We start from the raw sequence: 17,049 nt of genomic DNA, 5'->3' as shown, positions 1-17,049 counted from the left end.
TTTACAATAGTTAACAAAAACAGTTTCGTGGAGAACTTGTGGGGAAAACGCTGTAAAAATAGCCATAAATAGCAAAAACTACATTCTTTGACATTTGTAGCTAATCGGTTAGCCAAGCGTTGGTCCAGGCACTCCAATTTGGATAGCTCTAGGGCCTCTTAACGAGATAGCCCAGCAAGTCAGTGGCAACCTTGTATGGATACCAAGACACCATTGAGAGAAACTGCATTATAGGCTCGGGAGGGGACTACGTGAGGTAGTCTCTTCATCTCTTCATGCATGGAAGAAATCGGAGGCACTTACGGGACACTGTCGGAGGCTGTACAGTTAGGGATGAGGATGAAAGCACATTCTCTGTTCTTACCCAGCCCTAAGTAGGCTGAGGTTTACTGCTCTAGGGCAGCATTTTGTAAATGACTCGCAGACATCTCTACCTAACCTAACCCAACCTGACTAATTTATGCCCCTATTACTCGATATCTAATAAATCAATTACAGCCGACTTGTGTTTGTTGATCAGTTGTAAAGCGGCAACTGTTGTTGTAAGAGACACAGATATCTAAGATGTAGAATTGGCATTTGCATTCTTGAACTGTCTTGTAGATATAAAACGCGTTATGTGGTCTATAAGTTAATTTTATATACTTTGCAAGTACTTATAACGCCATAGATTAATGGATTCAAAGCAGTAAGCAAACCGCATTTATATGAATATTTACATTCGCCCTAAACCGGTTTCCAATGCTGAAATCAGCAGCACTTTTTTATATTTGAAAAATCTGTCAAAAGGGTGCTTAAGAATTTCTTTTTCAATTGATAATCTTTAGTCCAACGAACTTTCTGCAGGGCATGTCTTCTTGGGATATATAACATTTTGTGATCATTACCTATCTAACTGTAATCATTAACAAGATTTTTTAATACTGTTTACCTTCTGATTGCCAGGCTGTAAGAATTAATACGCGCAAAACGCTTCATTCTACTATTGACATCCTTAATTAGTTTATTTTCTGTTGTCCCACATTATTTAGCTGCACAACTCGGAGGGTTTCAAAATCTTTGCTGTAATGGCAGGTAGAATGTACTTGTTCTTCAGGTTTACTCTGGACGCTTCTCGGCATTCTTTTTCGTATAGTCCTCAGCGTTCTTCAGAAACTTTTTGTGTTCTTTGACGTACTCCTCAGCCACATCGGAACGCAGGGGATGTTCCGGTTCCGGCTCGTGTATAATTGCCACTAGAGACTGCAATACCTGCTCGGCCTTGGTAGTGGGCTTCCAGTTGTCCACGCTGATTATCGGCAGACACACCTGACCCTTCTCATCGATGTTCGGATGATAGATCTTGGTCTTGAATAGTATTTTCGGTGGCATGAACGGATATTGCGGTGGAAAGCTGATCTCAATGCGAAAAGCTCCCTTGTTGTATGGCACCTTCTCCGGCACCAGCAATCCAGTCCACACCATTAGGGAGTCATCAGTCGTCTGGATGTTGCGCACAATCTTCGATTCTGTAGCAATAATGTCGGCGAGCTCACGACTCAAGCGGCGAGTGGCAGTCATTTTCTGTCGGAAAAAGAATAAAAACTGAACTAAATTTTAACGAGATTTATGATTTTTGTGGTGTTCGGTGTAATACTGAAATTTTTATACTTATCACCAGTCAATATGAAATTCAAATGCCTACTACAAAGCATTGATCAAATTACAAGTATATTATATATTCTGGTTGAAGAAAAAGTCTTAGTAGTTTTCTCATATTCCACTATAGGTTCAATAACATTTACAAATTGCAATTTTTCACATATATACTTGTAATAACTGAGAATAACTTGGACTTTGCAGAAGCTTGAAAAAATGTGATAAAATGCAAAAAAATTGGAAAAAAATAAAAGCCAACCACTCTCTTGCATAGAATTTCTTTTTGTCAGGAGTAGAGCAGCCGTTCGATTTGAGTATTTTAGACTTAAAATGTGTAATAACCACACACTCGTGCACATTTCAATACTACTTTTACCGATTATATTAAACATAACTAATATTTTGGAACGCATAATAGTTTATACACAAATAAGTACCGATTGAAACATTTCTGTCGATCTTTTAAAAAATAAAATATAGGTGTTAGTTGTGCAGCTCTGTCAAGGTTCTAAAGACTCTAATAGTGTAATAGTTTAGAAGCTTAATAGTTTAAAACAAATTATAAAAAAAATATGGAAAATATTCAACCAAATAATAGCTACTACAAAGAGTCTTAACCAACAACCAAACATCTTTCATCACTAATTAATTTTGAGGTACTACAAAGCTGGATTTAAAAATAAACAACATTTATTAAAAAAGATTTGATTTAAAGTTATAGCATTTTTAAGAGTTTTTACAACAAACCAGCGATGCATCATGGTTTCATTTATTATATCTGTAATAAGTTCGTTCACTGATTAAGATGTTGTGCACCTTCTTCTTCTTATTCATGAAGAGGTAGACCCCACAAAGTGGTGACCCCACCCTGTCTTGTGATGTTGAAGAGCTTTTTTGTTAAGAGTGGTTCATCAATTCCACGATCTTTTGCCCTCTATGCTATTGGAACAGAATTGTGTTTGTAAAAAGACAGTTGTAGCTTCACATGTTTCCTTTCAACAAAAAATTCTAAGACGGTGTCTTCTTGCAAACGTTTTTTTTTTTAGCCTTACAATCCAATACAACAGGAACGTGGCTTCTTTTTAATCTGTACCGGAAGGGTAAAAAGACATATTCGGTTTTTGCAAAGTTTGTAACAGAGAGAAGCCACGGTTGAGCCTACATTCACAAAACTTAATATGTAGATCATCCTAACATCGAGGCAACTCGAGTTCAATTTATTTTTTGAAAGTTTCAAACCTTTTGATAAATCAGTAGGCAATAAAAGTATTCTAAAAACTTCAAAATAATAGACAAATTTGTATAACTACACAATAATAGTTTTATTTAAATTGTATATAATTTGACATTACACATAATTTAGATTGCTGTGGAAAGCCGAAAATCTTGCTCTGTTTGCCATCCCCAACTAAATTTCATACTGAGCTTCGCCTATGTACAAAAGTTGTAGATTGGTATAAAAGTGCTTAATAGTATTACGTATGTAAGTGAAACATTCGGAATTATCCCAAAATTGTTCATCAGAATAACAAATCCTTGTTATTATCAAACAAACTCTCCCAGGCCTTCAGTTTCGGCCACTCCGGCAAATCAATAAACTTCAAATCGTCGCTTATGTTCAAGGACTTAAACACCTCATCGCCCTTGCGCACTGGATCCCAAGATAATGTATCCATGCCATTAATCTCAGCACTATAGGGATTGCCAGTGGCCGCGAATTGCCTCCAAATGGCCACAGTGCGCTCAATATTCCGATACTCGCGACTCTCTTTGGGCATTCGACGTGCCAGTAGGCTCGTAAACTGATAAGTCAAATCGTCGGCATGACTGACACCCTTGACGCCACGTCCGAAACGCATAAGGCGATATGGATATATCAGCTCCTCTGAATCAAAGTCGTAGCGATAGAGAAAAACGGGTGAACCAGCCGCATGGGCGTGACGTGAGCGTATCACCCGCAATGCTGGAAAAACAAAGTAGACGATGCTGCAGGCCTGCAAAGGTTGGAGAGGCAGCTTAAGTTTTAGGAATATTAGAAAGCTAAGACAACTACTCACATCCATATAGTTGTCTGCAGTGGCTAGCTCGCCAGTGACATGGGCATTACGTATTTTTGAAGCCAAAGTCTTGAGCTGCTCATCACTAACCGCATTCTCGGCCAGTTCCCTAGGCACAAACGGTGTACCATCATCCAGGTGCTGCGTCACCTGTGGCATCAGCTTGACCTCTGCAACACAAAAGTGAACAGAATTCATTGCAAATTCCTTCAATGTTTGTTTTTTAAATGATAATAAAAACTCAAATCAAATTTTGTTAAAGGTTGATTAGAGAATGTTAAAGGATGATAACAGATAATTAAAGATGATGAAAGATGACTTAAAATTATCAAAGAATGATTGGAGGTGATAACGAATAATTATAGATGATGAAAGGTGACTAAAAATGATCAATGAATGATGAAGAATGATAACAGATGATTAAAGATGATGATAAAGATGAGAACACTTAACTATAAGATATAACCTTCGAAGAAATTCTATTATCCCATTGAGAACACCTACCTGGAACCCATAAAAGCCCCTCATACGAAGTGTTGCCTATCATCAGCGGTATCGAATTACTCCAAGCCGTCTTCATCAACTCCCGCGGATGCTTGGGAAGCACACATTCCGGTGTCGAATAGGGTTCGAGTGATGGTCCAAAAGCGAACATCACTTTCTTGGCATGCTCCTCCGGTGTCAGCACCAGCTCCTCCACACGTATCAGATCCTTAGCCTTGACATTCAACAAGAACTGAAGCACATCTTTATCGTTATTTTCGCCCTTGTAGCCTGCCAGCTTGGCAATAGTGAAGGCGCGTTGCGTTATATCCCCGTTGTATGCCCAAGGCGCAATGGCGCTGCCGGACTGCAAGATGCCGCGATGAAAGAGTCCCTGGGTCTGCTCCGTAATCATCATGTAGTGGGTGGAGGCGGCGCCAGCGCTCTCCCCAAACACAGTGATGCAGTCAGGATCCCCGCCAAAGCTGGCGCAATTGTTCTTTATCCATTTAAGAGCCATCACCTGATCCTTGAGTCCTGCATTTCCCGGCACATTGAGCGCTGGCGACTTGAAGCTGAGAAAACCTGCAAATTAGTTTCATTTAGCATCCATTCCAAAACCTGATGTATATGGTACTAACCCAGTGCTCCCAGACGATATTGTATACTAACAAGCACAACATCCTCTTTCATAAAATAGTCTGGACCGTAATACTCTCGATTGGCCTCGCCAATTATAAAGCCGCCGCCGTGGATCCAAACCATAACCGGACGTGCCTTTTCTGGGGTTACCTAAAGAAAAATGTAATCAGAGTTAATTGTTTAATTGAAAGTAAAGACGATACAAATGTATTTATTTTCTTATAGTTGCTTCTTATAGTAGCTTTCTACTCACATTGTTCGTATAGACGTTTAGATATAGACAATCCTCGGAACCATCCACTTTATCAAATACGAAGTGCACCTGGACCGCTCTGTCCTTAGCCTGACTGCAGTCCCGCACACCCTCCCAGGGTATGGGTCGTTGCGGTGCCTTGAAGCGCAGCTCCCCCACCGGGGGCTGGGCATAGGGGATGCCCTCGAAGCTAAAATAGGGCACATCGTAGAGCGACAGACGCTTCACACCACGCACCTTGCCGTATTCGGTATCAGCTATAACCGTATCGCTAGTGGTCTGACGATATTGTTGGAGTTTATGCTCGAGGCTTCTGCAAAGTCAATTGACATAACAATGTGAAATTCAAGAGGTCTCATAAATATACATACATACTAGGCATTTGTAATAGTAGTGTACATATGTAGTTAATAGCTATTGTCGACTGCTATTCTGTTAATTATTTTAATTAATTTTCAAAGCCACATGCAATTGTTGTTCCAGCAGGCTGGTTAGCATTACATTGAAATCGTTGGCCGTCCATCACAGAGCCCCGGTTGCAATTTCAGACAACTCTGCACACACGATGATGACGACGACAGCATTTTCAAATCCCATGCCTATGCTCGGCTAAACCCCAACATTGTCATTCCCTCATTCAGTCAACTATTATGCATCCACCTATGCATCCAAGTCTGTCGTTGATAAATGAACACACACTGCACAGCCGAGCCGCTGAGCAGCTGAGCAGCTGAGCTCCTCAGCCTCAGCATCTCGGAGCCGAGAGCTGAACCGTCAACTGGCCCCCGTCACGGTACAATGCGTTTAGCATACATGGACTCGGCGTTAACCCGTTGGGGCCTTTGTAATAATATTCATAAGTCAGTAATTTATTGCCTTTAAATTGGCGTATTATGTGAGGGTGATCTATTTTTCGGTCTGGCAAGTAACGAGGTCAAAATACAGGAAAACAGATACATTTTTAAATTCGTTTAATGGATCCTCAGATTCACCTAATCAAAACGTTTTGGTAAGCAAAATATTACTTCCACACTATTGTTGTAAATAAACAGAAAGAAACAACAATTTATTGATAACTTTTCTTCACCTTAAATCTTCAAAATTCTGGTTTATATATTTGTACTAAATATACAAATAGTTAATGGCTATTATTCACATAAACATCAAAAATATTTAATATAAGACTCCAGAAGGTATTCTGATATATTAAAACTATTTAATATATAGTAAGACCTGAACAATGAAGAGCTGTTATCATGTTTATTTGCTTAAAAAAATATATATACTTGTATTTAGACCATTTATTTAATTAAATTCTTCAATCACTTTGCTTGTAAGTGTACGTTTTTAAAGAACTCAACATTTATTTACAATTTTTATAACAATAATTAATATTGTATCTTAAGTGTTATTGCAAGCTCAACAGTTTATGAACTGACTGACGACTTTGACGAAAAGTTGAGTTCATTTGACGACGACGACGACAAAGCACTTGACTACTTGACGATCTTTTATTTTCTGCTGTTGAACGCCTTTTACTCCTGAACTGCCGGTTCTTATGAACCGTCTCTTAATAACTTATCTCTTATGAGCTTATCTCTTTTTTGTTTGTCTTGATTCTAATTTTTTAATTTCCACAAATATAACTTTGAAAACAATGCTCTCTGATATCATTAATCACCCACAAAAAAGTTTGAATAAAACCTCTTAAGATTTCTAAACTATTGCCATTAATAGACTGACATTAATGGGTTAAATCATATTTACATACACACGCTAGTTTATCAAAAGCGACTTTGAACTTTGCGCATCCCTTGCACTTATCAGTGGCTTGCCAGAAAACAGACAAACAGACAGATAGACAGTGAGACAGTGAGACAAACAGTTTATAAAAAGGTATAATGATTGTGACTGCGACGAGATTATTTCTTTATCGCTGCTTGCAGTACACATTTAAAAAGCTATTTGATAATAAAGCCATATAAATATTTGTCACGATTACTATGCAAATCATGGTACTAGAGGGTTATTACGCATCATTAAATTCTCACTTTCGCTCTTACTGTCCATTTTAGAACCCACTGTAATTGTTGAACTTCGAGCAGTAATAATTGCTAATTGTTGTAATAGATTTGCAAATAACGAAGGCGCAGTCATTTAACTGTCAACGTGCTATAACTTTAATTTGTTAATTAAAGACGCTTGCTTTGAAAATAGATACATATGTACTTGTATATACTTGTATACTATGGATTCATATGCCCCGCCTTTCACTAGAAAATCGAAATAATTTGAAATTCATTCCAGTCCTGCCCTGTCAAGTGGCATTGGAAATTCGCATGCCAATGCGTGCTATAGATTGCTAAAACAAACAAAAACAAGTTTATACTATAAGTACATACATATATGCCGATAAATGTCGATGGAACGTCAACAGATTTCCTCATTTAGAACTCATATCAGTTGCCCAGCATTGAAATTCAACGCATTTGGCATACTTTACGATTAATTATGGCAACTGAATCAAAATATCTGTTCGGGTGTGGGTGCAGCTGTTCGAAAACCTAAATGCCTCTATATTTCCAGCATTTAAACAATTATTCTGTGCATTCGAGAACAAACGATTCCTTTCTATTACGTTTGAAATCTTCTAAAAGTTTAGAGAATAGAATTTACAATAATTTTTGAAGACATTTTTCATTTATCGCAACTTTATTTCGTTTCTTCTTTCTAAGTGAAATAATTCAAATTCGCAAAATGCGTGATTAATTTATATTCATCATAAGATGAGTAATATTTGTTCAGCTTCCTAAAAGCAAAACAGTCTGAAGAGCACTTTAAAACAGTCAGAAACATGCTTTATTTGTTCTATTAAAAAAAAAAAAAGATATTTTGTTTCTTAGCCAGCAATGCGCGGTGGCGTAGTTTGAAAGATATTTGAAGGGATTCAAGCAGAAAAAAAATGAAACTAATTTATTTATAAATAGTTCTTAATATGATGATTAGATATCAGAACTAGATTAGTTGGAAAACCACATTTTTTGAATGATTTTGCTCAACAGGAAGTTGTTTATTTTAATATTATGCAATTATTATTATTTTGCAAACATGCAATTAAATTCAGTCGTTTTACAAAAAAACGTTGAATAGAAATTCCAAAAATATTTTGTTGCAGCAGAAAACTACATTTTTTGTGTAGAATTCTTCTTAGTTTTCTTCACATTACACTTCTTAATTTTCTATAATTCAAAATTATTTGCCTTTTTGACCAAAAAACCAATATATTCCCAATTAGTAGATATTTGTTGAAGAACTTAAACAAACTTTAATTTAAGTCGATCAATTTTATAAGATTATCTAAAATACATCATTTTTTAATATTTTTTCTCAACAAAATCTTCCATAAAGTACCAACAAAAAATAAAATAACAAATATTGATGGAATCAAACAAAATTTTAAAAGTCATTGAATTTGATGATTAATTTAAATATTATAAATAAAAAAGAAACAATAAAATTACAAATATAGATGCAATCAAACAGTAGGTTAAAGGTCATTGAATTTCATGATTATTTTCAATATTTATAAAATGATATATTTTCTCAACTAGAAGTGATTTGGTTATTAAATTTTGAAAACCTAGCTACCAAGCTTGTAATCTTGGCAAATGAGGCCCTTTTATGAGCCCTCCATATTAGCCATCGATACACATACATACATTATATATCATAATTATAAGTCCCGCTCAGGTCACAAAGCCGGGCTTAGTCATGCATGACATACAATAAATAGTGAGTATGTAGAGGAAAAAGAATTATTATTAAATGATATAAAAAATATCTATCTAAGAGTACTGCCGCCCACACTAATTGAGTCCGCTAACCGCAAACCATAACAACAAATTTGTTGTTGCTAATAAAATTATTAAATTAATCAATAATATAAGTTGTGTATAGATATTGAGGTCATCATCGTCAGCATCTGTGGAACTTACTTAAGCCGCCAGCGCAAGCGCTCAACCAGACCCAGGTTCTTATTCATTTTGAACAAGTTTAGAAAAAATTTAAGAAACAAAAACCATATACGAGTATGTGTGTATGCCCGTCGGTGTTGCACAAACAGCAAATTCTGTTACAATTCGTATCGAGACTCTATGAGTTCTACTTATTCGTGATCAGCGAACTGAAATGGCCGAGCTGCGGCGCCAAACTGAAACCGAAGTATAGACTTTTGTATTGGGTTCTCGCTGCTTTTTGCTTTTCGTTGGCACATCAAGCGCGAACAAGTGGCAAAATATAATAAACGCAAATATCAGAATAAAAAGAATACAAAATATACATATGCATTAAAAAACAGATTGTGTATGCGAATGTATGAATATAGGTATATATTTCAAGTGCGCGCTGGAGTGGCCGTCAAATATGTCAGCTGAGAAGCCCCCAGTATGCCGGGTGGTGGTTGTGGGGCTTGATTAGGGGGACGCGGCAGCGGTGGCGGGGGCGGCGGCGGCGGCGGCTGTATAATTAAACTTAAGTAATAGTCTCTCATTACACTCGCAATGCTGATAACTAGAATCCATATGTTTGTTGCGGCTTTCGATCGTGCCGGCAAAAAAATTTTATAAACAAACATTAAAGTGCTTGTTTACGTCTGAAAGCTCCACGCTTTTGGAGGGGCGTCGGCGAAAGCTTTGCATGAACTTGAAAAGCTTCCATCTGGTATGCACGCAAATGAAGGCAAGGCTACAGTGGTGGCTAAAATATGAGTACTATAAGTAACCACTTGGAAACTATTATGTTCAACAATCTCTATTTTACAAATAATGCATAATAAATAGTAATAATATAACAAGACTAAAAGTAATTATCAAAGAAGCCGATTTAAAGTATAAATTATAATTAAATTTATTAATTATAAATTAAATTTAATAAAGTAAGAAAATGAAGTTAATAACAAGAAAGGAATGCTAAAGTCGAGCAGGCTCAACTCTTAAATACCCTGTACCACCCCACAAAAAAGTAATTAAATTAATTTAATTAAATTAATTAATTAATTTAATTAAATTAATTAATTTAATTAATTTAATTAATTAATTAACTAAAATAATTTAATTAATTAACTAAATTAATTTAATTAATTAACTAAATATTCCATGCATGCATAGATACATTTACATTTACATCAGAATCGTGCCTTATGCGTGTTTGTGTACTTGTACATATGTATGTATGTGTGCATTGGGCCTGGTTATATGGCTATAACTTTCTTTCCGATCATTCTATCATAATGAAACTTGGTATACGGATATACAATTACTAACTGGATGTGTCTACCAAATTTTAGTTCAAAATTCCAAGAATTACGGGAGTTATAGAAAATCGTTAATAGGGGGGGAGTGGGGGGGTGGATCAGAAAAAATGAACAAACTCGTCCTTTCTCGGTCTCAGGAGAATCTGTATACCAAGTTTGGTTATTCTAGCTCTTATACTTTCGGAGATCCTTGCGTTCATACAGACAGACAGACAGACAGACAGACGGACAGACGGACAGACGGACAGACGGACAGACGGACATGGCTATATCGACTCGGCTTGTCATGCTGATCAAGAATATATATACTTTGTGGGGTCTACCAAGCCTCCTTCTGTGTGTTCCATGTGCACTCGCACAAAACTAATATACCCTTGTACCCTTTGGGTACAGGGTATAATAAACTGCTTAGTATATAATTATTCAACAATAAAAGATAAGTATGTAGTAACAAAAAATTCTTCTTCATAAAAACAATTGATGTCTTTTCTTTTTACTTTACTTTTTATTTAACACAATCCATTTGTAATTAAATTAGGAGGAATAGTTGAGGAAATATAAATAATTAAACAAGATTTAAATGCCTAACATTTAATAAATTTAAAAAATATAAGGTCTTTGTAACTCTGGCTATAAATTAAGAGAGCTTAGGATTAATTATAGTCATAATTAATATAAAAAAAAAAAAAATAGAAAAAACAGAAATTTAAAATGACAATCACTTTTAATTTTGAACTATTTCGACCAAAGAACGTTAATTTTGTATATACTAATGACTTAGTAGGTAACAATGGCTTAAATTTAATAATAACAGCTTATTTGTAGTACAACATTGAATAAATAAGCCTTTTCTACAAATATCACTCATATATCGTATTCAAAGAAATGGGACGCCAGCTAATACAAATCCTTTGTATACAAATTATTCCACACCTCCAGACAGGTGCTCTCAGGCTGCCGGATAAACTCCAGCGCTCTGTTGATATTCATGACCGAATATGGCCGTTTTTGTGTAACTGGAAGCCACTCCTCCGGTCCCGTCTGCTCACAGTTGGGATTGCCTGAGCGGGCGAAGGTTGTCAAAATGCTCACCATTCGTTGCATTGTGGCGTATTCGAGCGAATCTGGCGACAACTTCTCCACACCCTGCTTGTGAAAGATATAGCCCAAGTCATCGGCATGACAGACGCCGCACTTTATGTCATTGCCACACAACCTCATGCGCATAAAATTGAAAGTGGGAGAATCGAAGTCGAAACGATAGACATAAGTGGGTGCCTGGGCGTGGCACAAACGCGACCGCACCACACGATGTAGGCCGTGCCAAAACATCTTAATGCCGAACATCTGCAGTGAGAGGGAATGAAGGCAGTATAAATAAAAGGAACTTAGTTTAAGGTTCTGACAACATGCCTCTAAGACTTGCCACACATTATTTTTGATAATATTTCGTGGTCCGAAATGGCACCGGAGGACATCGGCCACCCGACACTCACGCTCCTCCACGCACATTTTTCTGTACAGCTCATACGGCAGCACCCTAGTGGGCTTCTCTCGAAGTATATCCAGCAGAAAGCCATTGTATAGCTTGCATATCGGATACATAACTAGGCCCTCGAGCGAGGTGCCTCCCAAAAGCAAAGGCATCCGGCTGGACCAGGCATTACGCATCAGCTCTATATATGGACGTCGCAACAGGCCCTCGGAAGTCTCGCACTGATCCACACCTGGCACAAAGGGATGCAACAGTCCAAAACAATTCTCAAAAAAACTGTACATATTATGCTGCACAAGGCGCTCGGGGGGAACAGAGAGCAAGTGCTTTAAAATACAGGCCTCGGTCAAAGGGCCCTCGTAGCCCGACCGTACCGCTAGACGGCAACAATTCATTTGTTGTTCGTGCGCCTGAGCCCAGGGATTCAGCATACACCCAGACATCATGATGGCCTTACTAAATAATCCTTTTGCCTGCGGCACACACATCATAAAATGCACTGAAGCGGCACCAGCACTCTGGCCAAAGAGCGTCACATTTAACGGATCGCCATTGAAATGAGAAATGTGCTGTTGCACCCAACGTAGAGCCAGCAATTGATCCTGTAGGCCCACATTTCCAGACAGGGACAGCTCTTTGCTGCAGCAACTTAAAAATCCCAAGGCGCAGACACGATAATTGAAGAACACCAACACTACATCCTCTCGCATCAGGTAGTCCGGCCCGTATTTAGCTCGCGTGGCTCCGCCCGAACGAAAGGCTCCACCATAGATGTACACCAAAACGGGCAAGGGCTTTTCGGTGCAATCCAGCTAAAGAATAACCGATAAGATTCATAGATCTTGTTGGATTTAATTTAAAATCATCACAACTCACATGCTTAGTGTAAACATTTAAATACAAACAATCTTCACTGCCTATCGCACATCCTGTCGCTCGATCGACTTGCATCGGCACTTCCCGCTCCTGCAGACAATCCAGTTCCTTGCCAGGCCAAGGCTCGGCCGGCTTCGGGGGCTGGAAACGCAGCTTGCCAAGCGGAGGCTTGCCATATGGTATGCCCTCGAAGCTAAAAAACTCATGTCCATAGAGTCCATACCGCTTTCTACCCTTTACTCGTCCCACAGACAACTCCACGAACCTCGTCTCTGCATGACAAGTACTTAGTTTTTGAATATGGTACACTAGCTGCGAATTAAAGTCTAAGCCCAATCCTTTAAGCTTCCACATGTAATTTATCTGATTTAAAAGGCCGGGAGTGCTATGCTCTCCAATTTTCATTTCATTTCCTAAATCGAACTGTTAATTCGTCAAAATAGTCGATTGGGCTCGTAACAATTATTCCAAGTCTCTAGTTTGGTCCGTTCGGGTATGTCGATGAGCTCCATCCTTTTCCCAATATTCAATGCTCGGAATATTGTATTAATGCGCAATGGATGCCAATGCACACGTTCCATCTCTGCGCACTTCGGACGACCAGACGCCGCAAATGAGGTCCACATACCTACCATTCGCATTATGGTTACGAACTCTTGCGATTGATTCTTCAGAGGCCATGAGTTTTCAGAAAAGAATAAATACGATAGCTCGTCTGAATGCGCAGCACCTTTAACATCGATTCCCTGACCACCGATCAATAAATGCCGCTGCTGATTAAAGCGGGAACAGAAATCAAAACGGTACAGATAAGTGGGACAATTGCTAAAATGGACACGGGAGAGCGTTGTGCGATGCAATCCATGCCAAAAGCACTTGTAGGAAAGAAACTAGAAAGGACAAATAAGTCAAATAACTATGAAACATTCGAGCTACATCGTGGAAACTCACATCCATGTAGCTCACTAACGACGGTACTTCGTCACTTTTTGGGACACTCTTGCTGAAGTGTTGTTTTATTAAATGTTTGCTCAGCTGTAGGCAGAACTCCTCGGTGTGACCCTCGCGCGCATCATTTGGCAACACATGCTGGGGGTCCTCTCTGACCTCTTTTACCAGCTGTGGATAGGCAAGCAACAACGGCAGTGCACACAGTCCCTCAAACGATGCTCCCCCCAATATTAGTGGTATAGAGTTGCCCCAACTTTTGCGCATCATCTCGACGGGTGCGCTCGAAATCAGTGTACTCGAAGTAAGGTATGGCTCAATGACCGGACCAAAAGCGAAAACATATCCATCCTTCAACTCGTCGGGCGTTAGCAACCAGTGATTCACCAATGCTTCGGCACGCAGCTCCAACAAAAACTTCAGTACTGACTCATCGTTATCGAAACCTTCGTAGCCATTCTGCTTAGCCAGACGAAAAGCGAAGTCTTTTTGAGGCAAGCTAGCCCAATAGTTGAGAGCACAGCCCGCCATGAGGATGGCTCGATGAAAGAGACCCTCGGCCTGCGGTATACACATAAGATAGTGCACAGCAGCGGCACCAGCGGCCACCCCACAAGCCGTAATTCTCTCCGGATCCCCATTGAAGAACTCGATGTTGTTTTTTACCCAACGCAAGGCCAATATCATGTCCATGATGCCCATATTCCCAGGCACCTGCAGCTCCGGGTCCTTCAGACTGAGGAAACCAAGACAACAATGGCGATAATTGAACGTGACCAACACTACGTCCTTAAACATAAAGTAGTCCGGACTAAAACTCTGGCGAACAGCACCGCCCGCTTTGAAGGAGCCGCCATATATAAATACAATAACTGGCAGCTTTGGGCCATCATAAATCTACAAACAACAACGCCAGCCTCAGATCTATATGGAATCAAATCAATTTTCGTAGCCTTACTTCTTTGACATATACATTCAAATAGAGACAATCCTCCGAGCCCTCGACCAAGCCCGTCTTCCAATTCTTCTGTAATGGCTTGCTACCAGGCTCAAAACAATTTCGGATACCCTCCCAGCAGAGCGGTGGTACCGGCGGCTGGAAGCGTAGGTTTCCTATCGGCGGCATAGCATATGGCAATCCTTCGAAACTGAAGAATCGTTCACCGTAGACACTTCGATTAATTTTACCGCGAGCCGTACCCTGCGGTAGATAAACCTGGGACACATAGCCCACCGGTGAGAACCACAGCATCATTTTGCGTCAAGTTTATCTTCGAATTTTGAATTTTAAAAAACAAATTTAGCAAACAATCTTAAAGGATATTACTGTCATGAACAGGATGTTAGGAAAACTGGACTATCAAAAATAAAGTAAAACCTCATCTAACAGCAAAGCTAAGGATAAAGAAGATATTCAGATATTCAGATATATTATAATCAAAAGATGAAACCAGAATTTAATACAACTGCTCGGGCTCATAACAATCATTCCACGCCTCTAACTTGGCCCGTTCGGGTATCTCAATAAATTCCAGCTTTTTGCCAATATTCAATGCCTGGAATACTTTGTTAACGCGTAGTGGATGCCAATGTACTCGAATGTTGTTCAACTCAGGGCATTTCGGTCGACCACTATCCGCAAAGGAGGTCCATATCGCAATCATGCGCGTTATGTTTATAAATTCGGGCGACTGACGCTTCAGAGGCCACGAGGTGGAAGAGAAGAACAAGTAGGAGAGCTCATCTCCATGGGCAGCTCCTTTGGCATGAATCCCCTGATTACTGAGCAGCAAATGGCGTTGCTGATTAAATCGTGAATAGAAATCAAAACGGTACAGATAGGTGGGACAATTGGTGTAATAGACGCGAGAGAGCGTTGTGCGGTGCAGTCCATGCCAAAAGTTCTTGTACGAAACAAACTAGATATAACAACAAAGATCATCAATTAGCCCAAAAACTGCTTCGGGGGAACTTACATCCATGTAGTCCAGTAATGACTGTTCGTCAGTACTATTGTGAGCTCCCTTGCCAAAGTGCTTCTGGATTAGATGTTTGCTGAGCTGTAGACAGAACTCCTCAGAGTGGCCCTCGCGTGCATCATATGGCAATATATTCTGAGGTTGTCCCTTCATCTGTTGGACTAGCTCTGGATGAGAAAGCAATAATGGGAATGCATACAAGCCTTCGAAAGACGTTCCTCCCAATATAAGGGGTATACAATTGCCCCAGCTTTGACGAAGCATATCAACGGGTCGAGTTGGAATTAGCGTTTCTGAAGTGATGTACGGCTCTATGACTGGACCAAAGGCGAATACGTAGCCATCCTCGAGCTCCTCGGTCGTAAGCAACCACTGATCCACAAGAGCTTCGGCAGGAATCTTAGACAAGAACCTTAGCACTGACGCATCGTCATCCACACCTTTGTAGCCGTTGAGTTTCGCAAGCCGGAAGGCGAAATCCTTTTGCGGCATGCTAGCCCAATAGTTAAGAGTACAGCCGGCCATCAGAATGGCTCTCTGGAACAGATCTTTCGCATGGGGCGTACACATAAGATAGTGGACAGCAGCGGCACCGGCGGCCATACCACACACCGCAATTTTCTCCGGATCACCATTAAACAGTATAATGTTATTTTTCACCCAACGCAAAGCCAAAATCATATCCTTTATACCATTATTTCCCGGCACCTCCAGATCAGGATCTTTCAGACTGAGGAAACCCAAACAGCCAAGTCGATAATTAAATGTAACCAGTACTACGTCCTTTAACATAAAGTAGTCCGGACTAAAACTTTCGCGGACCGCACCGCCGGAATTGTAGGACCCGCCATGAATAAACACAATCACTGGCATCTTCACAGTACCATACAGCTATCAGTAAAGACGTGTTAAGAGCTATACGTGATCTGCTTTTCTAGACTTACCTCTTTGGTATACACATTCAAATAGAGACAATCTTCCGAACCCTCGACAGTGCCCGTTTGCCAATTTTTCTGAATGGACTTGTTGCCTGGCGTGAAAAAGTTGCGAGGACCCGTCCAGCATGGCGGAGGTACAGGCGGCTGAAAACGTAAGTTTCCAACGGGTGGCATAGCATATGGGAGTCCTTCAAAGCTAAAGTAACGATCCCCATAAACAGTTTGATCTATTTTGCCGCGAGCATCACCCTGTGGTAGAGACACCACGGATTCTAAGCCCACGGGAGAGAACCACAGCAACATTTTGGGTCCACTTTATGCACAATCCTGCATTTGAAATTTGAATTTTGAATTTCAGCCAACTTGTAATGTCAATAACGTTCTTTGACAATCATATCAGGTTCGGAAAAATCAGATACAAAATATACA

The 17,049-nt window shown here is 39.6% G+C and overlaps 5 protein-coding genes across 5 annotated transcripts; all 5 read right to left on the bottom strand.

Moving 5' to 3' along the window:
* Positions 1-980: 980 nt before the first annotated feature.
* On the bottom strand, positions 981-1,620 carry LOC115623330 (ubiquitin-conjugating enzyme E2-18 kDa). Its single transcript, XM_030517593.1, has one exon. It carries the CDS (start codon positions 1,558-1,560, stop codon positions 1,099-1,101), a length of 462 nt encoding a protein of 153 aa, XP_030373453.1. The 5' UTR covers positions 1,561-1,620; the 3' UTR covers positions 981-1,098.
* A 1,315-nt stretch (positions 1,621-2,935) lies between these two features.
* Positions 2,936-9,258, bottom strand: LOC115623322 (esterase B1). The gene is made up of 6 exons (XM_030517584.1): positions 9,069-9,258; positions 5,074-5,386; positions 4,820-4,970; positions 4,200-4,763; positions 3,696-3,865; positions 2,936-3,632 (listed from the first exon to the last, which is right to left on the bottom strand). The coding sequence occupies exons 1-6, from the start codon at positions 9,113-9,115 to the stop codon at positions 3,159-3,161; spliced, it is 1,719 nt and encodes a 572-aa protein (XP_030373444.1). The 5' UTR covers positions 9,116-9,258; the 3' UTR covers positions 2,936-3,158.
* A 1,842-nt stretch (positions 9,259-11,100) lies between these two features.
* LOC115623320 (esterase B1) lies at positions 11,101-13,172 on the bottom strand. Its single transcript, XM_030517582.1, has 3 exons — positions 12,756-13,172; positions 11,798-12,691; positions 11,101-11,731 (listed from the first exon to the last, which is right to left on the bottom strand). Exons 1-3 carry the CDS (start codon positions 13,158-13,160, stop codon positions 11,282-11,284), a joined length of 1,749 nt encoding a protein of 582 aa, XP_030373442.1. The 5' UTR covers positions 13,161-13,172; the 3' UTR covers positions 11,101-11,281.
* Positions 13,165-14,969, bottom strand: LOC115623328 (esterase B1-like). Its single transcript, XM_030517591.1, has 3 exons — positions 14,662-14,969; positions 13,707-14,600; positions 13,165-13,645 (listed from the first exon to the last, which is right to left on the bottom strand). Exons 1-3 carry the CDS (start codon positions 14,956-14,958, stop codon positions 13,190-13,192), a joined length of 1,647 nt encoding a protein of 548 aa, XP_030373451.1. The 5' UTR covers positions 14,959-14,969; the 3' UTR covers positions 13,165-13,189.
* A 147-nt stretch (positions 14,970-15,116) lies between these two features.
* On the bottom strand, positions 15,117-16,988 carry LOC115623327 (esterase B1-like). Its single transcript, XM_030517590.1, has 3 exons — positions 16,627-16,988; positions 15,680-16,573; positions 15,117-15,622 (listed from the first exon to the last, which is right to left on the bottom strand). Exons 1-3 carry the CDS (start codon positions 16,921-16,923, stop codon positions 15,161-15,163), a joined length of 1,653 nt encoding a protein of 550 aa, XP_030373450.1. The 5' UTR covers positions 16,924-16,988; the 3' UTR covers positions 15,117-15,160.
* Between the last annotated feature and the right edge of the window lie 61 nt (positions 16,989-17,049).

This window comes from Scaptodrosophila lebanonensis, unplaced genomic scaffold (genome assembly GCF_003285725.1).
Source record: "Scaptodrosophila lebanonensis strain 11010-0011.00,11010-0021.00 unplaced genomic scaffold, SlebRS2 tig00000053-arrow-pilon, whole genome shotgun sequence".
NCBI lineage: Eukaryota > Metazoa > Arthropoda > Insecta > Diptera > Drosophilidae > Scaptodrosophila > Scaptodrosophila lebanonensis.
Note: the sequence above shows the minus strand (reverse complement) of the source record. Positions and strands in the feature narration are given on the sequence as shown.